Source organism: Monopterus albus, unplaced genomic scaffold, assembly GCF_001952655.1.
Source record: "Monopterus albus unplaced genomic scaffold, M_albus_1.0 scaffold18.1, whole genome shotgun sequence".
Lineage (NCBI taxonomy): Eukaryota > Metazoa > Chordata > Actinopteri > Synbranchiformes > Synbranchidae > Monopterus > Monopterus albus.
The window spans coordinates 1,151,670-1,177,145 of NW_018127898.1; the positions used below are offsets into that span (position 1 = coordinate 1,151,670).

The 25,476-nt window shown below is 39.5% G+C and overlaps 3 protein-coding genes across 3 annotated transcripts in view; 1 reads left to right on the top strand and 2 right to left on the bottom strand.

The window, feature by feature from the left end:
- The window catches only part of LOC109956243 (arf-GAP with GTPase, ANK repeat and PH domain-containing protein 1-like), an 18,127-nt gene extending 9,544 nt beyond the window's left edge, over positions 1 to 8,583 (top strand). The window contains exons 9-20 of the mRNA XM_020593208.1: positions 15 to 176; positions 1,366 to 1,449; positions 1,723 to 1,827; positions 1,929 to 2,088; positions 2,617 to 2,745; positions 2,846 to 2,983; positions 3,170 to 3,229; positions 3,613 to 3,764; positions 6,054 to 6,144; positions 7,092 to 7,314; positions 7,533 to 7,836; positions 8,326 to 8,583. Of these exons, the coding sequence (XP_020448864.1) occupies positions 15 to 176; positions 1,366 to 1,449; positions 1,723 to 1,827; positions 1,929 to 2,088; positions 2,617 to 2,745; positions 2,846 to 2,983; positions 3,170 to 3,229; positions 3,613 to 3,764; positions 6,054 to 6,144; positions 7,092 to 7,314; positions 7,533 to 7,836; positions 8,326 to 8,583 (1,866 nt within the window). The remainder of the gene's footprint in view (positions 1 to 14; positions 177 to 1,365; positions 1,450 to 1,722; positions 1,828 to 1,928; positions 2,089 to 2,616; positions 2,746 to 2,845; positions 2,984 to 3,169; positions 3,230 to 3,612; positions 3,765 to 6,053; positions 6,145 to 7,091; positions 7,315 to 7,532; positions 7,837 to 8,325) is intronic.
- A 2,744-nt stretch (positions 8,584 to 11,327) lies between these two features.
- pip4k2cb (phosphatidylinositol-5-phosphate 4-kinase, type II, gamma b) lies at positions 11,328 to 19,041 on the bottom strand. The gene is made up of 10 exons (XM_020593038.1): positions 18,553 to 19,041; positions 18,361 to 18,458; positions 17,359 to 17,455; positions 16,764 to 16,913; positions 15,469 to 15,615; positions 15,109 to 15,147; positions 13,502 to 13,615; positions 13,176 to 13,428; positions 12,916 to 13,019; positions 11,328 to 12,757 (listed from the first exon to the last, which is right to left on the bottom strand). The coding sequence occupies exons 1-10, from the start codon at positions 18,700 to 18,702 to the stop codon at positions 12,677 to 12,679; spliced, it is 1,233 nt and encodes a 410-aa protein (XP_020448694.1). The 5' UTR covers positions 18,703 to 19,041; the 3' UTR covers positions 11,328 to 12,676.
- A 2,029-nt stretch (positions 19,042 to 21,070) lies between these two features.
- igfbp6a (insulin-like growth factor binding protein 6a) lies at positions 21,071 to 22,892 on the bottom strand. The gene is made up of 4 exons (XM_020593212.1): positions 22,577 to 22,892; positions 21,510 to 21,538; positions 21,291 to 21,410; positions 21,071 to 21,175 (listed from the first exon to the last, which is right to left on the bottom strand). Exons 1-4 carry the CDS (start codon positions 22,890 to 22,892, stop codon positions 21,071 to 21,073), a joined length of 570 nt encoding a protein of 189 aa, XP_020448868.1.
- Positions 22,893 to 25,476: the final 2,584 nt, after the last annotated feature.

The window sequence follows — 25,476 nt, forward strand, 5'->3', positions numbered from 1 at the left end:
CTTTCCCTCTTTAGGCCAGTAATGGTGGTCAGAGCAGTGATTACTCCTCATCACTTCCTTCCACTCCTGTAATTAGCCATAAAGAGGTTAGCAGGACAGCGAGAGGGGAAAAACAGGACAGTGCCATACCTGGGTCAGTTCGCAGTGCCACCCGAAGACGCACCCCTCGATTTGTGGTACATACTATTCAAGTGATTGTTTCTTTGGGCGCCGAGCTCAAGGCTTGCTTTGGCATCATTTTACTTTTAGACTCTTTGACTTTTCTAATTTGTCTTTCTTTTACTTTGACCTCACATTTCACCAGCTTTCCGTGTTTAAAAACTCCTGAAATTGTGAGCACAAATTTTACTCTTTCATATCATTTTTTGGTCATGACATTGCCCAAAATACACAACTTTCACTGTGAATAGACTGTTCATGGGGCCCATAGAGTAGAACTGGGAGGTACAGTATAACCGGTGTAAACAGTAAAAGGGTATAGCGATACCATGATATAGAAATTAATATATCTTTACAATTGTGGGTAAAGAAAACAAAAGAACACATCTGACACAAACTGTCTTCTCAAAGGTTTCTCATGTTTTGTTTTGAGATCATAAAATCAGTTTCTTGTCTCCCATGTTCTGTAGATAATTGGATTCTAATCCACTTGTGATTCTTGAAAATCAAACCGGGGATGAAACTGTCTTTTTCCAAACTAATTCATCAGACATATATTGAAAAGGAATTCGTATTAGCCATTATTTGGTTTGACAATAACTTGTTGAGGTCACTAGAAGCTTTATTTAAAACATCCATACTGCATTTTTGCTTGTTTGTTTTCTAATCTGAGGCTGAACAGTTAAAACCTGGTGGGATAATCTGGCATTAGGCTGGAAGGTGAATACCAGATTATGTAACTAAACACTGAACCTTCATTAATTGATTTTCATATTCCTTTTAAGATTAACATGGAAAATACTGTATGTTAGCTAACAGTTACCTGTTAACACATCCAGTGGACATGGAGCAGCTGCTGTGTCAGGTGATAATTATCTGTGGGTTCATCACTGTGAGTGACCCCCTTCACGGTGCATGTAATGATTTGACCCACTGTGCATGTAAAAATGCACCTTTTTTGTAATGCTGATAGGCACTTAATTTATCTAGGCCACACTGTGTTACAACAACCACAATATTAAATTTATTTCTCTAAACTCCTTTTTCACTTATAAGCCAGCTTTTACAGTCACCATACCTTTCATGGCTCTTTTGAAATGCACAGTTATTAATAAGGAAAGCCTCCATGCTTTGTGAGTTAAAAATAATATTTTTAAGTAATCGATCTATTCTTGCACCTGATGTTTTTACTGCTTTTTCATCCAGGGTCGGAGAGGCAGCGACTCAAACAGAAGGAGTGCGGACTATAAAGGAGATCTGGGCAGCGGACGCTCCATTCCCATCAAACAGGTAGGACACAGATTTGCACTTGATGCAGAAACAAATATAATGTATCCAACAGCCTTCTGTAGAAGGCATCACACCTTCAATTTCTTGAAATCAAATGTGTGAAGGCAGGTTTATTATGTGGACTGATGAAGTGCTGTGATCTCCCATACTGGCCTGATGGATAGATGGTGGGAGTTTTTGGCAGCCAGTACTCATCATGTTGTCAAAATGTGTGAGATGAACACATGAGACATTAGCAATAAATTCTCACTTCAGTTTTGTCACTTCTGTTAGGGCATCTTGCTGAAGCGCAGTGGGAACTCACTCAACAAGGAGTGGAAGAAGAAGTATGTCACACTGTCCAACGACGGCATCCTGTCCTATCACTCCAGTGTCAATGTGAGTCAGTGTGTTGACAAAGTGATCTAAAACATTAAGCTGCTCAAAGCACCACTGATGGCTGGTGGTTGATGGGTATTGGCTGATATTTGGCTTGGCAGGACTACATGCTGAATACCCCGGGGAAAGAGATGGACCTGCTGAGAGTAACGGTAAAGGTGCCAGGAAAGCGGCCACCTCGCGCTGTACCTGCCTGTGGCCCCCCAGCTGGACTCAACGGGCGGGTCAAAGATGTGCTGGGACCTGAGGGTGTCGGCCCAGGTCAAAGAATAAACAGTCTTTCTGTACACTGTGGGAGGATGTGGGGAATTTTTAAACTTTTCCTTCGCATACATAAGAACACAGAGCTAACCACCATTGAGCTACCATTTTCTAACTATCAGAGGAATTAAAGCAGTAGACCAGTGATGTTATTGTGAAGAGGTACCGCATTTTGTGCAGTGGTAGCTCAGTTTTCTCACATTAAGAAAGTCCTGCTTTGAAATTGCCTTGTGGAGCTGGAGAGCATGTGAAATATACTATAGACCATCATGACCTTGACTAGGAATAAGCAGGTATGGTCAAAAGAAAAACAATAAATAAAGATGGAGTTGGGGAAAGCAGCACTCAGAACTACAGTAACTGCTTCATAATGGATTTTGCAAGTTTTCCAAGAGTTTGTGAAACACTTTATTTTCTCTAATGTTCAAATAGAGTCAGTAATGCATTTTTAATCTCAGGAACACAGTACATTTAATGCATGCCTACATTTCTCTGTTATTAATTACTTGCTTGCTATCACCTCTTTAGTCCCTGTAAGTGCCAGTAGCCTCCTGCAAGTGGAAGAAATGGAAGGGCTGGGCGGGCCACTATTCCTGAGGAGCAACAGAGGGGCGCAGCTATGTCCTTCCATAGCAACTAACCATGCTCAAAGTATTGGTAAGTACAGGACTCAGGTGCAGTTTTTTAGCTTTACAGTAAAATGTCTTTGTACCAGATTCATATAATTTGCTTCATGTTGCTGTGATCTTGTTGCTAGACTCTGCAGTTGAGGGAGTTTCTAGTTCGTCCTCCACCAAAGATGTAGGCTCCGCCTCCCCTCTGACCGACAGGAAGAAGCATCGCAGGAAGAAGAGCATGAACCAGAAAGGAGATGCAACCATAGGCCAAGCAGATGGTAAACACTAACAACACCAAATGTGTTTTTATATTGACCAATTTCTAATAATAAAGGCAATAGTCATATTCTGGTATTCTTATATGTCAGTAATTAGTTTAATTGATAATTTTATATTATAATTAATATATAGTTTTATTTATTATTTCCTCTGTCTCTCTTTTCTCTGACATCTTCAATCTGCAGCCAAGCGGAAAATGTGGAAACTTAAGAGCTTTGGTAGCTTAAGAAACGTAAGCAAAACAGGTAAAGTTGATCTGTCATACTGCATCTTTCAGACTCTGACTTACCCTCTGCCTGTATTCCTGCCACATCATGAAAATGACATTACATTGTATGAAACTTTTGTTGTATTGCGGCTAATTTAAAATGTTTACTGCTGTTCTTCCTCTACATTTACATTTTATATTAGGTCAGGGTTTTGGTAGAAATTGAACAGTTCAGTAACATAAAGATATTCTTGATTGTTTCTAATTGTGATCCAGCTGCTTACTGTAACTGTACTGATGCATGCAAACTAAAGCTGTCATTTTATGTTGCTAACTTTTTTCATTTGCCTTAACTTTCTACTTTCACAATAACATCTAATGAAAAATCTCTTGTTATATGCTCATGTTTTTCTGTGTCAGATGAGGATAACTTTGACTTCCTCATTGTGTCAAGCACTGGCCAGATGTGGCACTTTGAAGCCCAGAATGTGGAGGAGAGGGACTCCTGGGTCCAAGCAATCGAGAGCCAGATCCTAGCCAGCCTGCAGCTGTGTGAGAGCAGCAAAAACAAGGTCAGAAAGAGCAAGGCGTGCAGTTTGCACACTGTAGACGATACATGAATGTTATTTTAACGATGTCCTTGCTGGATTTGTAACCCCTAATTCATCGTGTTTTAACTGGTGTAGTTGTAATAATGTGAACTCTAAATTGGGATAGTAAAATATTGCATCGGTGTCTTCCAAGTCCATTCTCCACATGTGTGAAACAGCTGTGTGCTCAATAAAGTGATCATTAAATTGACAAATGACAAAGTATTTTGAATATTATGACTCAAGATGTGCCCTTGTTGGTGTTAAGTGGCCCCAAATGTTCCTGCTTGCACGGATGAGTGCAGAGTTATACATCTGAGGGTGTGTTTATAAAGATCAGGTGGTGTAGCGCAATATTGGTACCCACACTGGCATGAAATTGTGCCTGTGTTTCCATCTGCTCAGACCACCTCCTTTTGCAAGTCAGCAGTATGATTCTGAAGGTTTTAGTTGCCAGAGTCACACATCAGCTGTTCCTTAAGGACAAAAGGTTTTATACAGTAAAATCATTTAGAGGACAGGATGTGTCTCCAAGACCTGAACTCCATCAAATATATAAACAGAATTCCAACACCGTTTTATTTAGACAATCAAAATCAGTCTTTTAAACTTGTAAACTGCTTAAAGCAGTGTTGCAGCTGAGTCATGAGTGTTCAAGTCCAAGTCAAGTCCGAGTCACCAAATAGTCTATGTTGAGTCTGAGTTGAGTTTCTGTCTGGATTAAACACCAATGACACAGCTCTTACCATTCTGAAAGGAGTTTACTTACTGTGTGTGACACAGTAGCCAAACAAATACACTCATAAGCACACACACACACACACACACACACACACTACCCAAAAGTGAACAGTGTGATTTCCATTCATTCATTCATCTTCTATACCGCTCAGTCCCAAACGGGGTCGCGGGGAGGGGCAAATTTTTTTTACACCATGGTGCAAGCAAAAAGGTTTTAACATCAATATCTTATGCCAGATAATTATGGCGTATTTAAAAAAAAAATAGTCAGAGTCCTCATCTTTAACTTCTGAGTCCGAATGCAGTCAATACTCAGTGTGAGTCCAAGTCATCAGTGCTCAACTTCAAATCAAGCCGCAAGTCGTGAAAATCAGGACTCCAAGTCCAGGACTCGGGTACTACAACAATGACTTAACGTAACCACTGAATTACATTAAGTATTATATCAGTGGCATCACTGAGCAAACACTCACTAAATGCATCCACATATGACTAAGGGATTACCCATTTTAGTCAGCAACAAATAAGCAGAAGATAATAATGATCAAAACATGTTCATTGTTCGACAGGTTGTCGCTGTTGTACACAAAGTGCATGGTGTCATTTTTTTCTTAATAACTTGGGAGCAACGTTATGCAGGAAAAGCAAAGTGATCTCATTATCCCATGAAATCTGAATATAAATGCCAGAGTGAGGCAGAGTGTAATCTGTCAGTGGAAGTACATTTGGAGCGTTGTGTAATCATAATGTGTGCTGTATATTTGCACCCTGGAGCTTCTGTATAAAAACAGTTTTCCCTCAGGAGAAGCTGTCCTGGACTTTCTCCTCAGCCCATTAGGAAACTCTTACTGCTGCTACTTTTAAAAATGATGAGGGCTGTTAATTTGATTGGCCATTACCAAAACTCACCCCACTCAACTATGGGGCGAGCTAACAGGCCTGCCCAGTAATGGGATGCGCTGAGTATGTCCTGGTGTGCAATTAAATCTAAAAATGATCATTGCCGCTGATATAATGGTTGTGAATGACTTCCTAAACCCTATAATGCATTTCTTTATTAGTGTTATGAGAATAGTATGACCTATGAGGCTCAAGCTCTTAATTTTACAGCTTTAAATGGTCATTATAGTGATTATAGCCATCTCCCTCCGCTTGTTATTGCAAGGAGATAACCACGGCCAGAGGCAATATGTTTTCGGGTTCTCTGTCCATCCCATTCTCGTGATATCTCAGGAACACCTTGAGGGAATTTCTTCAGATTTGGTACAAATATCCACCTGGACTCAAAGATGAACTTATTAAATTTTGGTGGTCAAAGGTCAAGGTCAGTGTGACCTCACGTCTGTCCATTCCCATGAACTTGACTGGTTGGTAGAAGCAACACAGTAATTCTAGTTTCACTGGGAGATCTTAAAATGAAAACCACTGTTAGCTTGTCTATGCAGTTAGACATACAGAGCTGATATCAGAGACAGGAGTTTGCCAGTGTTTCTTTCATTTGAACTGTATAATGTGTATTGCTTTTAACAGGCTCGGAGGAACAGCCAGAGTGAAGCAGTGGCACTACGGGCGATCCGCAATGCAAAGGGCAACAACTTCTGTGTTGACTGCGATGCTCCAAGTTAGTGACACCCTCCAACAATTTTCTCCTCTGTCTACACATATCAGGTTTTGGCACATAATCCACCTTGAATGTATTTGGATCATCATTCCAAACTACCCTTGTTAAATGCCGTGTAGTCTTTTTTTTTCAATTTCAAAGTGGCTCAAATAAGAGTGAGCCAGCTTTGAGACCACAGCTGAGATGAATGTGGAAAATTAGTGGAGTACTTGGTGCATTCTTACACTAGAGAAAACCTGGTCAATCACTGTGAAAGATGGGTGCTACCACTGAAGTGTGTGTTTTGGAAAGCTACAACAAGCAGGATTTAGACCGTCCTCCTTTTTGATCACATTTCTTATATGCACAGGAACAATTGCTCTTATCTTTCAGTGTTATTGGCCTCATATGTATAGCTGTAGAATTTTTGAAGGCACGTTGAAAAACTTCCTGACTCGTTTAGATCAAACCTAGAACTTAAATGCTTTACTGAATCTGAGTTGTCCTCCAGGGCTTGAAAAACATTTCCACTTTCATAAGGAAAAATATCTGCCAAAATGGCATGAAAATATTTTGTCATGTTTGATTTTATTCCAACACAGGAGCAGCAACCTGTAAAGCCTTTGTTTTTAGAAAATGTAGTCTTCAAAGTTTCATTACTATGCCCTATAATTAAAATCAGTGTCTTACTGATACTGTATCACTAAACCAAACAGAAACAGATTAAATGCTGTATCTCCTTATGATGTTTGAACACTTTGAATGAGACACCGGCCACAGATTAAACACCTCTGCCTCAAAACTTGTCCAAACAAGGTTTCACACAACTTCAGGCATTTTGGTGGCATGGTATAGCCAAGCTAGCACACAACAAAATTCAAATGGTGGAAATCTGTCAACCATATATACATTTTAGGTTCAGATGAAGTGGCCACCTAATTTTTTGTGTGCACCTTCCCTTTCCCAAGATCCGACCTGGGCCAGTCTGAATCTCGGTGCTCTCATATGCATCGAATGCTCTGGGATCCACAGAAACTTAGGCACCCACCTGTCACGTGTTCGCTCGCTGGACCTTGATGATTTGCCATGTGAGCTCACGCTCGTTCTCAGTGCCATTGGCAACCACATGGTCAACAGTATATGGGAGGCATGCACGCTGGGCCACCGCAAACCTGCACCTGACGCATCACGGTAAAGATGTGAGATGTGACATAGGGCAACACTGCTTTAGTTAAGTGTTTTACAGCATGTAGGTATGAGCTGCATACCTAGACATTATGTGTCTGAGTTAACAAGTTCCATTAGAAAGAAAGAGTTGTTATTTTTAAATGGTAGAAAGTCTGTACATTAAGTGTGTTTCACTGATCATTTACCTCTTTCTGTTTCTCTTTGTTTTCCCTGGTTGGTAGAGAAGAGCGGGAGTCGTGGATCAGAGCCAAATATGAGCAGAAACTGTTTGTGGCACCGTTGCCTCCTCCCACTTCCAGCGAGGGCCCAGATCTCACTCTGTCTGGCCGCCTTCTGTTGGCAGTGATGGAGCACAACCTCCCCAAGCTTCTGCTCCTTTTGGCCCACTGCACTAAAGAGGACATTAATGCCCCTGTCAGCCTGGCGCTCTCCTCCAGGTCACTCTTAGCACTGCGGCTGCCTGGCTCAGCCCTGCATGCTGCCTGTCAGCAGGCTGATGTGGTGATGACCCAGCTTCTTATTTGGGTGTGTTTCCTTCCTTCTCTGGTTATATTGCTATTGTTTTGCTGCTTTAGGAATCCATAACACCTTCCCCCAGACGGTCATATCAGCAAAGATTTCCAATGCATACAGATAATGTTAGGGTACAGGTAGAGTCAACAAGGTGGGAAATTATTTAAAATTTCTTTATCCACAGAAAACTATGACATTGACTTATGTAAGGTAAAAAAAAAATAATGATGTTACCTTTCAACAACCTCTAAGTAATACCCTCTGCATGAAACAAAAAGTGCTGAAACAGATGATTCAGCAGAGCACTCAAGGTGATCCATGTGTGAAAGGAACTAACACACACTGATTCACACCTCGTTGGGATAATTTACGACAATATTGTTAGGTTTAGGCCCAGAACACCACAGGATACTTATTCCACATATGATTAAAAAAATGTATAGAATATGGGGTAGTTACATATTTTAATCCAGTTTTTGATCTCTTTTTAATTCACTTCAGTATGGCTGTGACGTTCGGCATCGGGACGCTCAGGGGCACACGGCGCTGGCTCTGGCTCACAGCGCTGGCAGCCAGGAGTGTGTTGACATCTTGCTCCAGTACGGATGCCCGAGTGAAGCGCCCCCCTCTGTCGCCACAACAGTTGGTTTCGCAGCAGCTGCAACAACCAGCTTCCCTGTTGCCATGGCGCCCAGTCAGACAGTTGCCACAACACTCAAGATCTCACACAAGAGCGGCGGCACCAGTGTGTGTGTGTGAGAGAGAGAGCTTGTCGCTTTGCCCTCATAGTGTCCTGTACATTCACACGGGCCTGCAGGACTGATAAACATGCAGCCAGATGTTGCACTCCTGAAGCCAGATGAGGTTTTAAAGGGGGTGTGTGTTTGTCAGGGCTGAAAACACTCACTGGTATCACAATCTGCTAGAATGATTTAACCAAAAAAAAGTGAGAGAGAGAGTTTTTTCTGACAACACAAGACATGAGAACCAGATGCCACTACATTCAGATTTAATAGGAATGTATTGCACTGAATACCAGCTGGTGTGATTCATATTTAATCATGCAGTCAGTACTGAACTTTATTCTCCACTCTGTTATAAATGGAAATCTGCCTCAAACCACTTAGCTGATCATTTTGAGCCCAGAAGTAAAGAACTGCAATAAGTTCACTATTTGATAGAAGGACGTCTCTATTTTCTTGCTTGTAATCCCAACGTTAAACACATCTATACTTCCTAAATTCAGAGTGTATATACTGTGTTAAGTTCAACACAGTTCAATGCATAAAAAATATGGTTTTGTTTAAGAAGACTTTAGAGTTGTTGAAAAGAGAGGCTGTTTTAAACATAGTCATAATAACTGTATAGAGATGCACTGATAAAATACTATAATGTTATAAAACGTGCTTCAGTTTCCAGATTGTATGATTTGTACAGTTAATTCTATGTATAAACTCAAAGGGTTACTAATAGCTGTTCAGAGATTTACTACATATACAGCATCTTGATTTCCTTTGATAACCTCCTGATTAAGTATTTGACATCCAAGACTGAGATTTGTATCTTATGTTTGCATCACTGTGTGTGCCACGAACACTGTACATGATGTGTGTATTATGACTGCAGCAGCAGGTCCTTATCAAGGCCAGTGTAAAACCAGTTGTGTAAGTGAACAATTAAATACCTTGATTATTATTGAATGTATAAAAAAAACCTGATGATTTGAGTTAATTATTTCAGTCACTAACGTGTTTTCCAGATGACAGGGGTTTTGTAGACTGTCAGGGTATTTTTATTTTTTTCATTAACTGCTATTATTCTGGCTGTGAATAATAGAACTTGAAAGTATTGTTTAATAGTTTAAAACTTGACAACTGGGCCCTTGAGTGACTGTGACTATATTTTGCAACATGAAATAGAGGAGTGTCAGCCCTGTGATAGACTGGCGGCCTGTCCAGGGTGTACCCCCACCTCTCGCCCAATGTTGCGACCCTCTTTGGGATAAGTGGTATAGATAATGGATGGATGGATGGAAATAGAGGAATGTTGTCTAAATCAATATTTTTAAATAAGCATAAGAACAACCCTCCTGCAGTATTCTATGTATTTTTGTGTTGATCTGAAAACTCCACTGAGTGTATATGTCTGTGATGTAAGCATCTCTCTCCATTTGTTTTTTTTTTGTTTTGTTTTTTTTACCCATGCACTGATTCATAGAGCATTCATTATCAATACACTAAGGCTACTGCCCAGGCTGTGCTGTTTTCTTCAGAGCTGTTGGTGTGTGTACGTGTGACCTGGCATTACTCATGTTGTGGGGATGTAAATCTGTCACACTGTGGTGACTCGATGTCTCTATGGACACAAAAAGCAAGTACCCAAAACGTAAAGTGTTATGTTTTAGAGCGATGACTTGGTTTAAAGTTAGGGTTAGGCAAGTAGTAGCTATAGTTAAGGTCAGGATCCGTCTCCAAGAAATTAATGTTAGTCAATGTTTTGTCCCCTGAAATAATGGAAATGTAAGTGTGTGTGCATGTGTCTTTATTGCATGGACCAATTTTTTTTTTTTTTTTTTTTTTTGGTGACATTGTGAGGACATTTTGGTGTTAGGACTTCTTAGCTGGTCCTCACAACTTTAAAGAGCTTTATGAAGGCTAAGACTTTGTTTTAGGGTTTAAGTTAGAATTAGGTTTAGGTCAGGGTTGGGGCAAAGTATTTAAGTGTGATGGTTAAGTGTCAGGTTAAGGGGCTTTTGAATGCATTATGTCAATGAATGGCCTGATAAATATAGTAAGACATGACTGTGCGTGTGTGTGAAGGACGTAACAAAAACTATAAGTGTAAGGACACTTAAGAACTGCTGCTGCTTTGGGGATGCTAGAGATTGCCATGTACAATGTGTTCACTGACAGCTCACCAAAAAACAACTGAGCTTCTGTTTCTTCTCTGTTAGAATGGCCTCCCGCCCAGTAGCATCTTATAAGTGAAATGTGCTTATACAAACCTATAAATGCATCAAAAAGTGGAAAAATACACAAAAAGAGGAAAAACACGTCATAAACAACACTGCCGATAAACTGCACAGCTTTAAGCTGAGCTGCAGTCGGGTGCTTGCCCCAAACCTCTATGAATAGTATGTGCTATGTGCTTGTTATAGATGCATGAAGTTTTGTGTTTTCCCTTTACGAACATTGATTAAATCCACTTCTGGCACATTTGTGTCAGCATTGCTGTGAAACCTTTGGTGTCCTCCTACGTGGACACAACCCTCTAGCAAACATTTGTACAGTAACTGATTGTTGGCCTCTTCTAAAAAAGTTATGCACATATAATCAATAATTCATTAATTGGACAAAAACATTAGTATAAATGACACATTTGTGATGGGTTTTTTAAAATTCCTTGACATACTGTATGTCCCAGTTTCCACCCTCCTGCCCATTTTGGACCATTTCTCTGCACTAAGTTTGGCGTACAATAAACTGTACAGGAAAACTGAGACTGAAACTTAGAACAACACCTTCAGGCAGCAGACTCAACAGTGTATTAAACTCTCAGTTTATCTTGAGCATGCTAGCAGAAAAATCACATAAGCAGTATAAAGAAGCAAACATACAATAATTTGCAGAGATGAATTTTACATCAAAACAAAATTTTCCCTCGGCCTGAGACTGCTGTGATTGTGTCAGGTTTGACTGCTCTGTCTGGTTTCTTATAGAAGAGTTCAAATAATCTTGGATTTATTCTTACAAGCTTATTTTCCTGAACTTACGGTCCCCCCATTTGTCCACTCAGCTTTTAGCCCAAAGTGAAAGCCTTATAACAATCTAAAAAGGGGATTCAGAAATGTGTGCCAGGAGGACTGGGACATGGGAGAGGTCTAAATAAGGACACAATTTTATAGAATCCACTAGGAATACAGTGGAGCACATGTACTGTCAGATCTTAGATGCCATGAATCATATTTTGCCTGAACTTACAACCATATGAGCACTGTAATTTCTTTGATACTTGGCTTTCACTCAAAGGTAAAATAAATTATACAGTATGGCGCAGGATCTACAGTGTGTTACAACATTTTGATATAAAAGCTCTCTGTGATCAGTGTGCTGTGGCACATGCCACATGATTACATTTTATGAAAATAGGTTTTAATAGCACATAATTATTGATAAAACATTCATTAATAAACATTTCCAGTGACAACACTTACCGTATTTACTGTATGTAATAACTGCATAGTAGATTTTTAAATATCATTCAGTCTTATTTTTAATATATACTGTATGTCCAAAGATGGAGGCTAACAGTACTTAAGCTGTATTTTGTGCCTCCTTTACACCTTTATGTTGGTGCTATTTATCTTAAATATGCACTTGGAACCATTTTAATGTAGAACTACAGAAAGGGAACATTGTTTTATTCCTGACTGAGACCCTGCAGAGTTGTTGTTGGTCTGAATTATTGATGGGAAATGTGCAAAGAGGAAATCACAAATCAACCTTTAAAAGTACATCTTTCTCAAAGAGAAGACAGATGCACAAAGAAAACATGTTTTTCTCACCATTTCCACCTCTACAATGGACCTTAAGAAGAATACATTTATGTCAGAGGTACTAAATTCACTTCACATGGCTGCTCTCAGCAAACCTGTCTTTCAGGCTGTCACTTAAAGCAGACTATTCCTCTTTTCCAGTTCTTCACTCAAAATTAAAGCACAGTCCATCTTGCAGTATACAGTAGAATAATATGGAGCATATACATCATTTCAAAATGGATAGTAAATAAATTTCCAGTGCTTCTTGATGTTGATCTGACATGATATAGACATGGCCTGAGCTGAGTCTTGGAGCTAGGCAAAGATCTTATTGATGAACTCTCCGAAACGTTTAGCGTACTGCTCTGGATGAACTGTTGAGATTTCTGCTCCTGCCTGTACACACACACACACACACACACACACACACACACAGTCTAGAAATACTGTAACAAGATGTGAAATGAGAGCAACCTTTTACACTTTGCAGGACAGAGATGTAAATTGTGCCTAGTGAATGCTAAACAATAGAAACAATATAGAGCATCTCTCACCCCATATTTGACAGCCTTGGCAGCATGAGCAGCTTTCTTCTTGGTGTCGTACTGTGTCAGCACATCAATCAGACCGATGAAGTACACCTCCCTCTGGGGGGCACCTACATGGGAGGGATTCGCAGAATTTGATGAGTGAAATTAGTCTGCAAGTATGATCATCTGCAGACCAGTGTGACATAAGGTTTATGCATATTACAGCACAGAGCTCCTATAGCCAACTTAAGGTCAGTAGAGACAGCTCAGCTGTCAGGACTCACCTGCAGCGCTCTGAATGGCGTACACATCCACATAAGGGTCAAACTCCCCAGGACCCATGGATTTGAAGGAGCTCATATAAGCAGCAATACCCTCAGGTGAGGTGGTGCCTGGGGCAGCAGCCAGGCCGTTGTCATCCTCCTCTTCCTCTTCATGGGACAACACCATCTCCTCCTCCTTCTCCCGCTCAGCCCGCTCAACATCATGGATGCCCAGCAGCAGGCTGTAGTCCATGATCCTCATATGCACCAGAAACTGCAGAGAGAGGGCACACACATGAATCATATCAGTCGTCAGGGAATTCATTCCTTAAACTCTCCTTTCTTACCCCAATATCTCTGTTCAGCTTCCCCATGATCTTCATCTTGTCCTGGTCATTCACATAAACTTTTTGCATGTTATTCCTGAAGTCTACGTCCTTATGAGTAGGCAGCTCTTTCCCCTGGAAACAGAGTGAAAGTTAACTAAATTACATTTAGTACAAAAACCACAGTAACACACACTTCATTGTCTCATTATAAACATTATCAACCTTCATACTTCTATTGACATTAAAACCAAATAATATAATCCTAAACTCCATCCATCCATGCATTATCTATACCGCTTATCCTCAAGAGACTCACAGGGGGGCTGGATCCAATCCCAGCTGACATTGGGCGAGGGGCAGGGTACACCCTGGACAGGTCGCCAATCTGTCACAGGGCTGACACTCAGGGACAAACAACCACCAACACTCATACACTCTTACGGGCAATTTAGAGTCACCAGTCAACCTAAGCTGCATGTCTTTGGACTGTGGAAAGAAGCCAGAGTACCCAGAGAGAACCCACACAGGCACAGGGAGAACAGCAACCGCCACACAGAGAGGACTCGGGTCGGTCGGGGCTCAAACCCAAAACCTTCTTGCTGTGAGGCGACAGCACTTAATCCCAAACTTTGTTTTTCAAATTACCACACACAGCTGTGCAGCTCAGTATATTCAACTAGTTTTTTTAGCATTTCATCTATAGGTCAGAGTCTCCAGGGCAAAAGTTCTGATGTTATTTTAACCGTTTTTGGTAAAAACTCTTATGAAAGTCTGATCTTAAAATCACATTTGTCATAATGCACAAATAATAACAAAGATACAACCCAAACTGGGGAAAACATGAATATATGTCCACACCTTCAGACAGGCTGTAGATGCACAATGCAGGCAATTCAAGTTCAGTCAGGTGTCCTCGTTAAACATACAATACGGTTTAAATTTTCTCAATTTACAGGGTGAAGTTTCTTTTTTTAAATAAATATAGACATTATTATATTAAATATTATGATTAGAATAAATATAAATGATAAAAATGAATCAAAAACATTCACCTGGCTCATGAGCCAAATTTTACAAGTGAGCATCAGTTTACTTTACAGGAGAAACACCAGACAGCCTGTGGATGAATTGTTATGTGGCTGTGAAATTTGTGAGAAGGAGCTACTGTACATTATGAAAAAATGTAGGAGTCAGCATGTATATGAGAGGGCAGTACATCACTGGAGTACCCCTTTTAAAAGTATAGACTGGAAAGATATTTTAATGGTATAAAAACTGTGAACCTATATTTAAGGTTACAGAAACACTTTTGGGGATTTTTTGTCTTCTAGTCAGACCGTCACCAGTAACTATGTCACACTTGTTCTTTACTTATAAACTACCACCATATAATTAAAAGTGAGTAGCTCAGACGATACTCAGCTGCCTTTGCAGTATTTAATTCATCATCTCTCCATTGAGTCTGAATCAAATTATATCAAACAAAATAGGCCGACATGAACAGTAAATGATTTATTCATTTTCCCTCCCTGCATTTCATCAGTAGATTGCCAGTAATCAATACATTTATAAAACAGCAGAAAGCAGAACTTAAATTGAGGCTCTAGCTTTTAACATGATCTCACCTTCTTTTTAAAACTTGCTTCACGAGACACGAGTGGCCCCTGAGGAAAGAAAAGTCACTGATAACTGCCATCCAGACTATTTTTAATCAGTCACAAGCCCCTGGAACATGATACATGGATGTCATGAACCCAACAGTCTGCTGACTACTGAAGTGGTATGGGTGATGTAGGCCCTACTTAAAGATGTGAGCATTAAAGCATCTGAGTGGAGATGTGTTATCTTGGGTTTTCATGCTTCCCATGACCCCTAATAAATTCATGAAAGTAGGCTGCAAGATTAACTGAACTAAAAGGGGATGTTTAAACCCATGACCCATCAGACTGTGTAAGTCTCCTCCACTGACGACAGTCAGGTTTTACCTTGAGGTCGTATTTTCTGTGTACATGCAGTCTGTGGCTGAACATGTTCCTCATAACGACCAGGTAGGTGTTCTCGCTCTCCACGGTGACTCTGTACATGGCCAAGAACTGAGGGAGCAACGTGCTGCCATGACAGGTGACAACATGCTGGGAGAGAACATGAAACATTAGTAGAAGTGCAGGTAACTTTGGTTAAACACTCCTCCTGAGGACCTGTCACTGGCCTGTGAGCAGCACTGGACAGGCTGTCTCTGCTTAACTCTGCCTCTAGATCCCTCCTGTCTCAGTAAGTTATTGTTCCAGACATCACTTGCTCTAGTTTAAAGTAGGAAAAAAACACAGTTTTCAAGCTTGGAAATAATATTTTAACAAACAAATACATAAATAAATAAAATAAAGATCACACTTAAAGGTCCTTGTAACCCTTGACTTTCTGACCAGTAGTAATGCTATGGAGGAATATTTTCATCGGTGAACCCCCACTGAGCATGAACAGAAACTTTGTTTGCAAGAAATCTCCCCAGAATATCTCCAAGGTCCATTTATTAAAATTTTCCACATATGTTGTCCACATTTCACTGACTTCACAAGCTTAAGGAGCTAGTTTAGTATGAGCGGCTTCATCCGCTAATGAAGACCATGGACTTTTTTAGTCAAATTCGTTCTATTCTTTCTTATCAGATCCTGTTTGTCTTCAAATATCTTTACATGGCCTTTTTCACAAAGGGTATTTTGATATGTCACAGGTGTAACTGTAAAAATGAATGATGGCTGAAGCCCATTGAACTGGTTCAGGTTTCTGGGTCCTGGTATTGTGCATGTTGGCTCACTGTCACGCTGTCATGGTTTACTGGGACACATGAATAAAACTAAGTGATTTTCCTACAGAGCCAAGTTAAAACATCTGCTGCGATAAAGCCCATCCGGACAGAACAAAAGCAAATACAATACAGCACAGAATATAGACATCGGTCCCTAATTACCGTATGTCTTTATTTTGACAGAAGAGCCTTTGCTTGGTATTAGGTATTTTATAAATTTAGGTGTAAAACAAAACCCTGGACATGTGTCTTTACTAGTAAAAGAAACAGTCCCTCTGTTTGAAATTCAAATGCTTGTGTTTTAGCTTTGATGTTGTAAAACCTTTGCCATGGCAACCAGGGTTATCACACGAAAGCACCTGTCTGCTAGTACACAGGACAAAATACCTGAGAAATATGTTGGCTAGCCTCAGATTTCACTGACTGAAACTACATGAAATGTCCTGTAGCTTTTCCACCATGTGTCTCTCTCACCTGGTGATACTCAGAGAGGATGTTGTGCATCTCCTCCACCTTTTCACTGGAGATTTCTTTTACTACCAGAGTGCGATCATACGATGTCAGCAGCAGCCCAGCATGCTGTCCCTCCTCGTCTTTGAGTGGAGGACTGCGAGCCAGAGACACCTGTTGGTAAAAGAAAGGACAACACCGTGAGCACACCCCTTTTAAAACCATATCTTTTACAAATCGTTTTTACTCAAACACTTAACCAATGTATAATGCAAATCTCTAACACAGCCTTTTTGTTTGTGTTATGCTCATGCTGGAACAGAAAAGGCTGCATTTTGGACTGGCAGGTGCTGTGTTTTAAGACGTTTCCTATTCTAGGTCTGCAGTATGACTTTTATTATACTGCACATCCAGTTTGTGTCACATAATCATGTCTAGGCAAATGTGCATTGAGCAGAGTGGCTGATGACTCTGTGCACCACCTGGCACATGCAAATATCACACAAAGACATGCAAATTTAGAAAGGAGTAGATCCAGACAGTGCCTGCTCGTTATATAAAAGACAATAAGCTACTGAAAACCCTCAATGTTGTGTGTTTGTGATGTTTCAAATCCTACCTGGTAATCTTGGTCCTCCATGCCAAAGCACTCTCGCAGGTTTCTGAACACCTGTGGACAGTACTCTTTGAATTTGAACTGTCCAGGAAGATTTTCTCTAAGGAACAGAAAGGTTTGAACACATAACATAAAAAGTGCAGTCTGATTTACTGTGCACAGTCTACACGTGTTCAGCATCTACCCTAATTTCAGACGTACACAGGAACTATCCATGCTGATTTAAATCATATTTAAAAGGTCCACTACTATAATCCTTCAGTTTTTAATCGTCCTAATTGACCTTTGCACCACTGGTTATGTTTAAACTGTTCATGAATTCTTCTTAGCATGTTCATCTGAGTAGTTTCCACATCAAGTAATGTTTAAAAAACACTTGAGTAAAATGTAACCAAAGCAACAGGTCTTCAACTTGAGAAAACATATTTTATTGTCCTTCCCACCTCTGTTTATAAGTCTTTACCCGACCTGGATTCCTGAATGGATTAGAGGATTATTGAAAGCCACTCAGTTTTATAGACCAGTCTGTATAGAAACTGAACCTCACAGCAGAGAGAACGTATAGCTCAGCTTTCATAAACCATCTTTAGTTTGAAGCAGCCTCTGTTAAACACTTTGACTGATGCTCAACCTCTGTGACCTTTGACCATGAAGTTTATGAAATTAGCTACTTTCTTATTTGTCTTTGCTCCGTATATATTCTGGTGTTACGCAACCTCTGAAGAATCTCACTTCTGTATACAATATAATTCTCTTACATGTAGTAGCCTTGACAGTTATGCCAGCTCAGTTTTTAATTTCTTTCATCTTCTAGGTTATTTTCACTTTGTAGCTTTGGTAATTTTAAAGGTTGTGTAGATAGTTGTTCTCTAATGGGTCTGAAATTTCTGATAAGCACAGAGAGGGCAAATAAAAATGATAAGAGCCACAAAAATCAGTGCAAGTGACAGGAAGCAAGGTGAATGTTGCAACATCGTGCAGGCAGAGATGAGCGGGGCACAGTACTTGTGGAAGAGGTGGTTGCAGACTTTGATCTTGGTGCTGGCTTTGAAGTCGTCTGGAAGCAGCATGACAGGTACAGGCACCTGGCTCAGGTCACCGATCTGCGCATAATCAATTATACATATTTAATGGACATGTTCACAGCCTGATCAACACGTGCACATATCGGGCTCCTTAAGCAGCTCACATCCCTACCGTATGATTGACTCCCCACATCAGCACGCTCAGCACCCGGTCACTGCCACGGAAAACTTCCACTTTCTGTTGCACAAAGTGCTTCTTCTTGGTCTTCCTTTTGGGCGCCAGAGTGTTTAGAGAATTGGAGGTGGTACTGGGGGAAGACATCGCGCTTCCACCGGTGTCCGTGTATCAGTCAGCAGGGGTTTTTTTGTTGTGTTTTGGCGTCCTGTGTATGTAAAGTAGGCTGAAGTCCGCCCTGTGGGTTCTCTGCAACAGCAGGAGCAGCAGCTTGTTGGCGCTGAACCAGCAGCTCTTGGACAAGCGACCAGTGACCGTCCCACAACGAGCAGTCTGACAGGTGCAGTCAGTATGGTGAAATGGTGAAATACAGCCAAAGTCACCTTTGCAATTTTTATTCTTGTGATGTGTGAGTGGTGCGTAACTTGTGTTGACAGAATGATTTAGCCTGTTATCTGCTAATTGCCACACATTTATAATAATAGGCTAATAATAGTCTTGTAACAAATGTTGACCTGAGTGAAAATGTAGTGGTGACTTTGTGTTTAAACTCTCAAAACTGTTTTGGCTAAAAAAAAAAAAAAAAAAGTATGCAACCGCTTTTTGAATAATAATAACTAGGCCTATTCAGGGGCGGATCTGGAACATTTGGCGAGGCTGGGGCACATACAGAGAGGGGTGGCACATTTGAAAAACTTGTAAAAAAAATAAATTAAACCCCTAGTTCTATGAGATAATGAACTATACACTTGTAAGGATCACATTGTTTATTTTGTGTGACTATGAGAACCACTTAGTGCTTCCTTTAGCTAACTTTGACTGCTCTTCAAAATGAAATGATCAATCTGTACACTGTTCATGTTTAATTTTTAAGGCATGTTAACTGGGATCATGTAAAGACTGAGAAACATTAAGTCATCAAACAAATTTCATTAATTCACCACAGCTTGAACTTCATTTCTTACTAATGAACAAAGAAATCGGAGTTGAGTTGCCATTATAAGTTGTAGTAATTACCAATATTGTTGTGTCACCACAACAGTATTCTCAGAATTATAATTGCAATTTTAAAAGTTTGACCAAAATACCGAATTTGAATCTTTATACTGCAGCAGTGTATTTAATTAATTACATAATGGTAAAAGGTTCCAAAAAATATAATTTTTTTTAAAATATACATCATATTCAAGGCAGCATCTCCCAACCGTTTTGTCTACCCTTACATCACAGGATATAGCCTTTATGCCTCTGTTTTAAGAATCTTTTAGTCCTAAAAAGGTGAACATGTTCAGTTGTTCACATGAAAAAAGCTAAAGAGAAAGTCATAAGAGAATATAGAAACCGCAGGTCTATATGTATTTCTGTTTCTCATCATTACATTAATCTTGCAACCCCTGTTGTTGTTGCCAGATGCGTTTAGTCTTTTTTGTTATATGCTGTTAAAAGAAGTCATGACTCTTAAACTAAGCAAATGCATGTTTCTATGTGTGGTTGGCTAACTTTCTGGAGTCAGTGATAATTCTGTAGTCATGTTAAATGCAATCTTCAACCCTACATCTAGCTACAATAAACACCTGTTCTTCTGTATTTTCTTCTTCTGATTTTCTTGTTTTTGTTTTCTTCAAAAAAGGGACCAGATGAATTTACATCCTGAGGAAATTTATTTTTTTATTTCCCAAAAACTATAATTCAGTGTGGTTGCTGTTTTACATAACAAATCAGAAACTCAAGAAAAATACATTTGGCAATATTTATTTATATTTTAGTAATATTGTCTATTAGCATCAGTCTTAACTGTTTTAAAATTTATGATACAAAGACCAAAAGGGAAATTGCTTAAAAATGCCACCTTGTGTTTAAAAGCGTAAGGATTTCAGGGTCTTAAAAAGATACCTACTGAGAGTCTGCTTTTATGGGCTACCACCACTAATGAATGACTACATAAATAAAACGTCATATTCACAATAACATAAATAGGACAACAGATTGTGTACAACCATTACAGTAATACACTTACAGTGGTACACTTACAGCAAAAAAAACAATAAAATATAAATATGATATACTGAGACATGCGAAAGATGAAATTACACCTGCACCATATGGCATAGATATAGTAATAACTTTAAAAATATAAGTACATTTTCTTTAAGAATTAAAGTATTGGGGAAGAGACAGTGTCCTACTCACATGTGACACATATTGGCTGAATAATATCCCATGTTCATATGAGTATAGTATAAAATACCACAACCCTTACAGATTAGTAGACATGAAAAGATTTCAGATCAATACAGTCTTAATATGTTCAGTAGAGGGAGCAAGGAGACAAAAGAAGTTACGTCTGATTTCAAAACACCTAACTCTTTGCCTCGGTGGAAGGCTGGCTGATGGGGAATAAACTGTGAGGCGCTGTTTTCAGTTCCTTTACATTCTGTGTGGTGTTCCTTCATCTTTAGCTCTTATTGCTAACAAAACTTCAGCCTGCTCTGCATCAGTCCAGGTGTCCTGCATGTTAACAACGCAGGCCGCCTTTCTGTTTGGCCTCTGCAGGCAGTGGCATGCCGTTCTCGTCCACACACCAACACTTGCCGCGCTGCTTACCTCGAGCTGACCAACACTGCACAAACAAAGCAAATAAATAGATGTGGGAATCTGGTCTCTACAGTGAATGATGTCTTCTTGTTAATGTAGTTTCAGGAATGTCCTGTAATTCAGCTGAACTGCGAACTCACCTGCTTCTTTCTGAAGAATCCATGCTTGTCACAGTTGGGCATGTAGATATCATGATCTGATTTGAATAAATGGGCATCAAGGCCTTTGATGAGTAGAGTTAGCAATTTACGACAAGGAGGCTGTGGGGAAAAAAAAACAGAGACATATAAGTGCATGTCTGATGTCAGAGTAGTGATGTACAGTTCCACTGAAGAATGGTACATGGAGAGGATTTTTACCTCATCTGGACCCTCAGTAGGTGCTGGGTCTAGAATCAGATACAGGCACATGATTACGTGTTTAGTACTGATCACTTATGACTATGTAAAAGGCTGAATAATCAAACATTTTACTGAGGTTAGCTCCAGTTAGTCTTTTTTAATAACTCCCCCAAAACTCCTTTTAAACTGTAATTATTTAGAGGTTTGTACTTCACTTATAATTACGTGAATAAATATTAGCCTACTAAAATCACTAACACAAGCATTATAAAACCCATAATGAAGAAAATCAGGTCCTATGCTGTAATCACTGACATTTACCATCGCCTTATTCTGATGTTTCAATTTAACCGCTTCTATAGAAACTCAGGGTATGAAAATCTGCGTGTTTCTCTGTGCAGATTTTCTCATAATCATGGTACAGGAATATTGATTTAATCTGTGGTGGAAGAAGTACTCAATTTGTTGTAAATGTCCTGCATTCAATTTGTTATGTAAGTAAAAGTACAACAGCATTAACATAAAATATAATTAAAGTACCAAAGGTAAACATAGTCATTATGCAGAATGGCACAATTCACATTAAAGTATATCATATTACTGGACTATAATTATTGATGAAGTATTGTGTACATCACATTTAATGTTACAGCAGGTAAAGGTAGAGCTAATGTTAACGTTATATGTTTATACATGTACTTTGAAGTACTTTAAATACTGCTGGGTAGCTTGTGAATAAAGTCAAAGATCAATCTCAGTCTGAAATGTAACTAGCAACTAAAGTTATCAAATAAATGTAGTGTGTAAAAACTATAATATTTTCCTCAAAAATGTAGTGAATTCAAAATATGAAGGAGCGGAAAATGAAAATACTGAAGTACAGATGCTTAAGTGCAGTACTTGAGTAAAGGTTCTTTGTTATTTTCCACCTCTGGATTAAATGCCCATGTGTTGATTATATAAATAAATAAGCAAAGAGAGAAGTGGTGTTAAAAATTAGCCGTGACTCTTCAGATACTGAATGATTCTGCTTCATTTACTCATTCACACGTTATCTTCCAAGCACAAAGTTGAGTGAGTCTTACCTACAGTGAGACTCCCGTCAGTCGTACCGGCACCACTGGCATTACTGCACACTCCTCTGCCTTCCAGCAGAGCACGGAGGGGCCTTGGCTCATCCTCGAGAGGCGCACAACGTAGACCGTGGGCACAGCTCGGAGTGTAGACGCCACATGGTTCTCCAACAGCCAGAGTAGTGGCATTTAAATCTACAGACTGCAGACTCTGTGAGAGCTTACCTTTACAGGCGGGACACCCTCTGGAGCGTGTGGTGAGTGGCACTGGGCTTGACAGAACTGGCTGCATAAGGGGCAGCATCAGGATGTATAAGTAAAAAAGCATCTTACAATAGAAGTTGTCTACTAAAAATTGGTCACAGCCCAGTCTCTTAGATGTATTAATCGTTTTCTCTAAAGATTTCCCTTCTAACTAGTGTTCCCTATTTTGCACAATCTTCAGTTCCACTGACTACAGTTTGTTTGTGTGTTGAAAGGTGGATATAATTCTCTCGAGTCAGGGCAAAAGGATAATGAGGCCGACAGGCACCACTGGCAGCAGCTTTTAAAGCCCTCCCATACCTTTTCCCAGTGGCGAAAGTATGGGAGGTTACGTGACAGAGAATATTAGCTTTCCCTCTCATTTCTCATTTCCACACAGCAGGGCACACCCCACTGCCCCTTGTCTCTGACACATACACAGTCACATATCTGTTGTCTGTCATCCTACGGGATAGTACTTTTACCTAAACTGATATACATCACAAGTGATTGCTGTGCATGCTACTCCCCCACAGCGAGGGGAGTTTATTTCCTGAAGGAATAATTTATTCCATAAAATGTTAGAAAGCAGTTAATCCCTGATACAACACCAAGGTGATGTCTTCAGTTTGGTCATTTTCTTAATAATATTCTGTATTTACTTTAGGATAGGAGTTAATCTGCTAATTTGAAAAGCTGGAGCTAGAAAATGTTTGAGGACTTTACTAAAAGATAAACTGATTAGCAAAATATTTTTTATACTTTTTATATTTTTGTCCCACAGTCCAAAGACCAACAGCTTAGGTTGACTTGTGACTCAAAATTGCACGTAGGTGTGACTGATTGTCTTTCATCATGTGTTAGCCCTGTGATAGACTGGTGGCCCTGGGCGTACCCCGCCTCTTGCCCAGTAACAGCTGGGACTGGCTCTAGCCTGCCCATGACTCTACAGGGTAAGCAGCATAGATGATGGATGGACGTCCGTTCATCATAAAAAAATAAAGTCCATTTAAATGTCGCTATCAGAATATACTGTTAGAATTTGTCTTATAATCTGTCACCAGTAGTTGAAAATTACCAACTTGTGTACAAAAAACTGCAAATTAAATGCAAAAGCACCAATCAACAGTGCTGGAAAATAAGTAAATACATTTATTCAAGTATTATATAAACTGTAGTTTAGTACTGTAGTTGTAATTTATTTCAGTACTTACATTTTTCACTACCAAAACCTTTAAAAGTGAATATATTTGTACTTTTTAGTTCACTACGTTTAATTGTCAACTGAAATTACTTGTTCATCATAAAATTCTCAAAATAACACAACCATTGTAAGTCCCATTTACAATAAGAAGGGTAAAAGCATTTCGTTACTTCCACCATTCTTGTCCTTGTTTTTGACATTGTGACTTATCTTTAAATAGCAACCTCTCAACAAACACTTTGTTCACAGACCCTGTACCTCCAGGGCTAAAGATGAATAGAAAAGGGCCGACACTGAGAGGAAGGAGTGCCACTCAGAGCTGGATGACTAAGACATTAATAGCCATGGGCAAAAAGTCCCACCCTGCAAATTCCACTGCTGTACGTATGTGTGAGTCATACGCGCCTTAAATTAAAAGACAGGATCTCAAAAATCTAAAAGCTCTGAGAGATTTTGCCATTGTATTTATCTCTTTAATATCTCTGGGTGTATTAGCCCTTTGAAGGTAATAATAATTTCCTGTGTGTGTGTTGGTGGTGAGGGTGCTTGAAAATGTACTATATGATAATATACACTCACCTGCCACTTTATTAAGTCACCTGTTCAACTGCATACAATTCAGTGCAACACTTCCACCTTAACACCTGTGTTTATGAAGCGCAGGATGGTTCAGTTTTAGGTTGAATTGCCATAAATGTACAAATTCAATTATAGGTTTATTATTGAGGTCACACTTAAAGGTGGTGTTGTACTGGACTACATTATATTCAGAGGTGTTCCTAATATTCTGACCCTTTCATGTATGTAGCTGGGGAGGACAGAAATATGGATATACCTCTAAAGTTCCTGAATTTTTCATAGTACTGACTGAATAAAGTGCAGCAAGATATGTGTGAACTCTTTAGACTGACCTGGGTTTACACATTAACTGGTCATAGAACATGACCTGATCTCACCTGAGCTACAAGAATAGAGAAAAACAGTATGCTGACCCTAATAAAACACAAACAGTTATAATCTATTGTGTATTTATTGAACACACCTATAAAACATTCATAGTGCTAGTGGAAAAAGTAAGTAAGCTCTTGGATTTGGTTCAGCCTCCTGTGGCAGCAATAACGTCAAGCATCATGGATCAGACCCGCCCAACACCTTAATTACTTGATTATTTGTTTTTATTTTTTATTGTATGCACTTTAATTAATTTTAACAGTGTATTGTGTTTATTTTTGTCCTAATTGATTATATTTATGTTTTTATTGCTTACTCTTTTAAATGTTATTCAGGTTTTTCTCTTGCTATGTAAAGCACTTTGAATTGCCTCTGTGTATGAAATATACTATGTAAAATAAAGCTGCTGTTGGACTATGAAGGTCTGGGCTCTAATTGGACCACTCCAAAAGGCAGATTTTCTTAGTTTGAAGTCATTCTATAGTATATTTGACCCACTGTCCTGCTGCAACAG

What these genes read in the sequence shown, in the direction of transcription:
- pip4k2cb (XM_020593038.1), bottom strand. Translation starts at nt 18,702, where the DNA reads ATGTCTTCCCCCAGTACCACCTCCAATTCTCTAAACACTCTGGCGCCC. An exon ending in TGCAACCACCTCTTCCACAA is followed by an intron (nt 17,456 to 18,360) that starts GTACTGTGCCCC and finishes TCTGTTCCTTAG; the next exon opens with AGAAAATCTTCCTGGACAGT. An exon ending in ACAGAAAATACGACCTCAAG is followed by an intron (nt 15,148 to 15,468) that starts GTAAAACCTGAC and finishes TTCTTTCCTCAG; the next exon opens with GGGCCACTCGTGTCTCGTGA.
- igfbp6a (XM_020593212.1), bottom strand. Translation starts at nt 22,892, where the DNA reads ATGCTTTTTTACTTATACATCCTGATGCTGCCCCTTATGCAGCCAGTT. An exon ending in TGACGGGAGTCTCACTGTAG is followed by an intron (nt 21,539 to 22,576) that starts GTAAGACTCACT and finishes ATCTGATTCTAG; the next exon opens with ACCCAGCACCTACTGAGGGT. An exon ending in GATTCTTCAGAAAGAAGCAG is followed by an intron (nt 21,176 to 21,290) that starts GTGAGTTCGCAG and finishes TTGTTTGTGCAG; the next exon opens with TGTTGGTCAGCTCGAGGTAA.